This window comes from Pelobates fuscus, chromosome 3, assembly GCF_036172605.1.
Source record: "Pelobates fuscus isolate aPelFus1 chromosome 3, aPelFus1.pri, whole genome shotgun sequence".
In the NCBI taxonomy this organism is placed as follows: domain Eukaryota; kingdom Metazoa; phylum Chordata; class Amphibia; order Anura; family Pelobatidae; genus Pelobates; species Pelobates fuscus.
In genome coordinates, this window is record NC_086319.1 from 275747534 (window position 1) to 275754194 (window position 6661).

Genomic DNA, 6661 nt, shown 5'->3' on the forward strand with positions numbered 1-6661 from the left:
ACAAATATCAAATACTGTAAGATATTGGATAATACCTGGTCAGACCATAGTATTAATATGTGGGAGACGAAAAACCAATGGACCAGGATCAATCGTGAAACCTGGCGCATGAATGATAATTTGTTAAAAAAGCAATCCTATCGGGAACAATCTGCACGTTTTGGTAAATTTTTGTCTATGTAGTGTAAAAACTGTGGGAGGAGTTAGGGTGGCAAATTTGGCTATAATAAGAATAAGAATAATAACTAGAAAAGCTACAATTTCTGGGGAAATTGTGTGAAGTGTTCTTGCCTCCACCTACAACTGGAGTGGGCGGGGTAACTGTTATTATTTATTTATATAGTACATTTAATTGCAACGTTGTTGCCCAAAGTGCTTCACAGTTACATTAAAACATACAGTTATAAAAACATTAGCAGATGCAAAAGGCCCTGTCTATGACATCACTTGCTGCTCCAGCCTGGCACAGGTCAGAGTATTTTGGCGGTTGCCATCTTCAAACGGTCGTATTTTAAAAACTATAAATCCTACAGTGAAGCGCTTTATATTGTGAGAATCACAAGACCCAGACCTACATTTTGATGCATAGTATGTCTCTGAAATATTAACAATGAAGGCACAGTCGCAGTTTAGAAATTGCCCTTCAAATTTGAGCTGGCTAGAGTGGAGTTTCAATGAATGTCAATGGATGGCGTGAGTTGCAAACAAATGGTCATATTGTGAAAACAATCGGGACTATGGCTTAGCTGTGGACATTTCTAGTGGCAGCAGGGATAGCTGAACATTTTGATATACGATTTGTGTAGGTGGGCTTGAAAATGAGGGAGTGGTGGCAGTTTAGAAATCATGTCCTGATTTTTCAGCTTTTGCCAGCTCCCACTCTAGCTTTGAACATTTTGCCATTCATTCTTATGGGACCAATTTTGCCTCGAGAACGACGATATTCCGTGAACCATTCGGTGAAACATTCCACAAAGTAATAGCACACCAATCGGGAACAATCCGCACGTTTTGGTATATTTTTGTCTATGTAGTGTAAAAACTGTGGGAGGAGTTAGGGTGGTAAATTTGGCTATAATAATAATAATAATATATATGTGAGATAACATTAACCCCTTAAGGACCGGACTGTTTTTGCGATGTACATTTGCGACCAGGCATCTTTTTACACTTTTGTGGTGTTTGTGTGTAGCTGTAATTTTCCGCTCTCTCATTTACTGTTCCCATACAAATTATATATTATTTTTTTCAGGACAAAAGGGGCTTTCTTTACATACCATTATTTATATAATCTCATGTAATTTAATTTTTAAAAAATGAAAAAATATGATGAAAAATTGAAAAAAATACATGTTTTTTGACTTTTATGTGAAAAATCTTTTACTCATCTACAAAAGCGAATGAAAAAAACTGGTAAATAGATTCAAAATTTTGTCCTGAGTTTAAAAATACCCAGTGTTTACATGCTTTTTGCTACTTTTTTGCATGTTATAGGGCTATAAGTACAAGTAGGATATTGCGGTTTCAAAACATACATTTTTAAAATTTATCAATAGTGACATTGTAACACTATTATCTGTCATAAATCGCTGAATAACACCCCACATGTACATATTTTTTTTAAAGTAGACAACCCAGGGTATTCAATATGGGGTATGTCCAGACTTTTTTAGTAGCCACTTAGTCGCAAACCCTGGCCAAAGTTAGCGTTCATATTTGTTTGTGTGTGAAAAAAGTAAAAAACTAAATTGAACGCTAATTTTGGCCAGTGTTTGTGACTAAGTGGTTACTAAAAAAGACTGGACATACCCCATTTGCAATACCTTGGGTTGTCTTCTTTTGCAAATGGTATGCCATCATGGGGGTAATTCTCATTCCTGGGCTACCATACGCTCTCAAAGGCAACGTAACCAACCTGGCCATTTTCAATGTAAAAATATTTGACCCATATATTTGACCCTGTAACTTTCAAAAACGCTATAAAACCTGTACATGGGGGGTACTTTTATACTCAGGAGACTTTGCTGAACACAAATATTAGTGTTTCAAAACTGGAAAATGTATCACAACAATTATATCATCAGTAAAAGTGCTGTTTGTGTGTGAAAAATGCAAAAAAAGTCACTTTCACTGACAATATCATCGCTGTGATATGTTTTACTGTTTTGAATCACTAATATTTGTGTTCAGCAAAGTCTCCCAAGTAAAACAGTACCCCCCATGTACAGGTTTTAGGGTGTCGTAGAACGTTACAGGGTAAAATACAGTGACAGCAAATTAAATTCTCTGGACTTTCGGCTTGGGTTGGCAGGCAGGTCCCTTAAATTGCAATCAATAAAATAATTTAATTATGTAAAAATATTACATAAATACGCACGTAGAATTTAAATATATATGCATATTTATATATTTGAAGTCTACGTGTATATTTATATAATTATTTATGTAATTTTGTATATGGACATATGAATAGTTCGTATTCTTTTTATTTATTTATATATACAGAGATAAATATACAATTTCATTCTAAGTGTATTTTGATATAAATATATATATATTAATATCAAAATACAATTAGAATAAAATTTCGTATAGATATATAATTTTTTTTTTAATTTGTATTATTATTTTTACATGTTTAATTTAATTTAAATTACTTATTATTTGTATTTTATAATAATATATATATGCAATATATATAGTTATTATATATATTATATATATATATACGTGTGTAATTTAATTATAAGTGTATTTTTATATTAATATATGTACATATTAATATAAAAATACACTTAGTATGACATTATATATATGATATATAGACATATATTATATAGGTATAATATATGTCTATATATCATATATATATACACATATATAATAATAATTTTTTTTTTATTAACTATAACTTTAATTTTTTTTTTTGATTTTACACTTGCAGGGAGACTGCCTGTCAGCACAGACAGTCCCCCTGCAGGCAGAGACTAGGATACCTATTGTGACCATGTGGTCGCCCTGTTGGGCGATCACATGGCCACAGGGGTCCTAATCCGCCATGGGGAGACTGTCTGGGCTGCAGGCAGTCTCCCCACACCGGGAGCACCGCCGATCGCCGCCGGGGGAACGACAGCGATCGGGTAAGTACCTCTTAAATTTAGGACGGTTCAGGACCGTCGTCGGTCGGCAAGGGAAAAATGACGATGACGGTCCTGAACCGTCCTACGTCGTTAAGGGGTTAAGTGGTCTTGCTATGCAAGAACACTTAATAATAATAATATATATGTGAGATAACAGTAAGTGGTCTTGCTATGAAAGAACACTTAATAATATATATGTGAGATAACATTAAGTGGTCTTGCTATGCAAGAACACTTAATAATAATAATATATATGTGAGATAACATTAAGTGGTCTTGCTGTGCAAGAACACTTAATAACAGTTACTCCGCCCACTCTAGTTGTAGACTACTGGTGGAGGCAAGAACACTTCACACAATTTCCCCAGAAATTGTAACTTTTCTAGTTATATATATAATATATGTATATATATTATGTATATAATATATATACATATTATATATATGTAACGTCATACGTAATGTATTTTAATATTAATATTAGTATATATATTAGTATTAAAATACACTTAGAATGACGTTACATATATATAATATGTATATATATTATATATAATAGATATATACACATATATTTTATATATATATACGTATAATTACAATAATAAATAAATAAAATAATTAAATAAATAAATAAAATATTGAAACAAAATTTAAAATAAATTATGTATTCATATGTAATTTCATTCTAACTGTATTTTGTTATTAATATATATATATATTGGTAACAGAATACACTTAGAATGACATTCTATATATATCTATCTATATATAAAATACAAATAACCGCAAATATATATATAGAGATAAATACATATAATTACATAAAAGATTACATTAGTATACACGTAGAATTTAAATACCTATAAATGCATATATATTAAAATTCTACGTGTATATTTAAGTATTTTTTTACATAATTATGTCATTTGATTAATTAAAATTTGATTGACATGCCTGACAACACAGGGAGAAAGTGCAGAGAATTTCATTCGCAAGCACTATATTTGACCCTGTAACTCTCCAAGACACCAAAACCTGTACATAGGGGGTACTGTTTTGCTTGGGAGACTTTGCTGAATTCAAATATTAGTGTTTAAAACTGGTAAATTGTATTACAACGATGATATTTTAAGTAAAAGTGAAGTTTTTTGCATTTTTTACAAACAAACTGCACTTTTATGGACTATATTATTGTTGTAACATGTTTTACTGTTTTAAAACACTAATATTTGTGTTTAGTGAAATCTCCCGAGAATAACAGTACCCCCCATGTACAGGTTTTATTTTGTTTTGGAAAGTTAGAGAGTCACATATAAGGCTTGCATTTCATTTTTTTTACATTGAAATTTGCCAGATTAGTTATGTTGCCTTTGATACCGTATGGTAGCCCAGGAATAAGAATTACCCCCATGATGGCATACCATTTGCAAAAGTAGACAACCCAAGGTATTGCAAATGGGGTATGTCCAGTCATTTTTAGTAGCCACTTAGTCACAAACACTGGCCAAATATTAGTTTTTTGCTTTTTTTCACACAAAAACAAATATGAACGCTAACTTTGGCCAGTGTTTGTGACTAAGTGGCTACTAAAAAAGACTAAACATACCCCACGTTCAATACCTTGGGTTGTCTACTTTTTCAAATGGTATGCCATTATGGGGGTAATTCTCATTCCTGGGCTACCACACCGTCTCAAAGGTAACATTACTAATCTGGCAAATTTCAATTTGAAAATGGAACGTTCTATATTTGACCCTGTAACTTTCCAAAACACCATAAAACCTGTTAATGGGGGGTACTGTTGTACTCGTGAGACATCGCTGATTACAAATATGTGCATTTTTTTGCAGTAAAACCTTTTGACATTTACAGCTAAAATGTGAGGCGGAACTACAAATGTAAAAAAAAAAAAAAAAATTCACAGTTTTTTTTAATTTTATTCATAATAAATTATGTTTCATATATAAATATTTGATATGAAATGAAAGCCATGTTTCTCCTGAACAAAATGATATATAATAAGTGTGGGTGCATTTAATATGAAAGAGGTGAATTACGGTTGAACAGACATATAGCGCAAATTCCAGTTTTTGTTTACGTTTTGTTTTGATCAGAACGTGTACTATTGACTCCGTCCTGAAGGAGTGAAATGGACACTGTATGCACCCAGACCACTTCAGCTAATTAAAGTAGTCTAGGTGCTGTGACATTTTTGCACATAGTGCTGCAATGTTAAACATTGCAGTTCCAGAGACAGACACTGGGGACGCTTCTAGAATCCTACGGGACTTTTGGTCCTTATCTGACACTGTAAGTCCTCACAGACCTCCAGCGTCAGATTTTCCCCATAGGAAAGCATTGAATAATGCTTTCCTATGCGGAGGTCTAATGCGCGTGCAGCCATTGCCGCACTTGCTCGTTAGGTCTCCCCCGCTGGTTGACATCAGAGGTGGAGGAGCGTGGGCGGTGCCTGATACAACGCCGAGGGACATCAGCACTGAATTCAGGTAAGTGGCTTAAGGGGTTTTAACCCATTCAGCCCTGCGGGAGGGGGGCATGAGGGAGGGGGGGAGTTAGTAACCCTATAGTACCAGGAAAATGGCTTTGTTTTCCTGACACTATAGGATGCCTTTATGAAGGCTGTGTAAGTCACATGCAGGGAGGTGTATCTATGGCTGCATAAACAAAGTAATTTAACTCCTAAATGGTAGAGAATTGAGCAGTGAGAATGCAGGGACATGACCTATACACCAAACCTGATTCATCAAGCTAAAGTTGTTTTGGTGACTATAATGTCCCTTTAAATATTTTTTTTTTTTTAATGCTGTGTTATGTTATGTCAATATATCAACCAACATAATGTCACAATAACCATCACTGTGAACTAAAAAGCAAACAAAAATCATCAGGTGCTCACTTTGAAAATTCACGATTAGATCCTCATTTTAGCTGTAACTTATTAAATGAAAAATACATTATTGTGATTTTATTTATTTATATATATATATATATTTTTTTCAGATGCAATACAGCTGGGTACAATTTACCGATTATCAAGACCCAGGCAATGAGGGTGTTGGAGTGGGAGGAACGCCAAAGGAATCACTGGAAACGCCAAAGGAATGATCCCTGGGAATACCACTCATATGTATTCTATTAAAATACAAATATATTCAGCAAATTACAAACAATTCCCACGCTGCATTGCTTTTTTTCTTCATTGTGATGTTATAATTCGTATTGAGTCATTGGTTCTAAGAAACACAGCAGGTGGCTATGTAAGAGTTACAGCTGAAAGATTAGTCCAGAAGATGTCAAAACAGGCAACGTTTAGATTAGTAAAAATTATCACAGTGCTTTGTAGGTTTTCTCATTACGGTTATATATGTAGCATTTGTTGTGAATGGGCTCAATATGCTGGAGATATCCAAGAGAACTGTCACTTTAAGAGTAGTGATGTCCTGAACGGTTCGCTGGTGAATAGTTCCTGGCGAACATAGCATGTTCGCGTTCGCCAC

At 33.7% G+C, this 6661-nt stretch overlaps 1 protein-coding gene across 1 annotated transcript in view; it reads left to right on the top strand.

Annotated features, from left to right (window-relative positions):
• Nucleotides 1–6270, top strand: part of FAM178B (family with sequence similarity 178 member B) — a 958733-nt gene extending 952463 nt beyond the window's left edge. Inside the window, exon 15 of the mRNA XM_063445563.1 lies at nucleotides 6165–6270. Within this exon, the coding sequence (XP_063301633.1) occupies nucleotides 6165–6269 (105 nt within the window). The 3' untranslated portion in view covers nucleotide 6270. The remainder of the gene's footprint in view (nucleotides 1–6164) is intronic.
• Nucleotides 6271–6661: the final 391 nt, after the last annotated feature.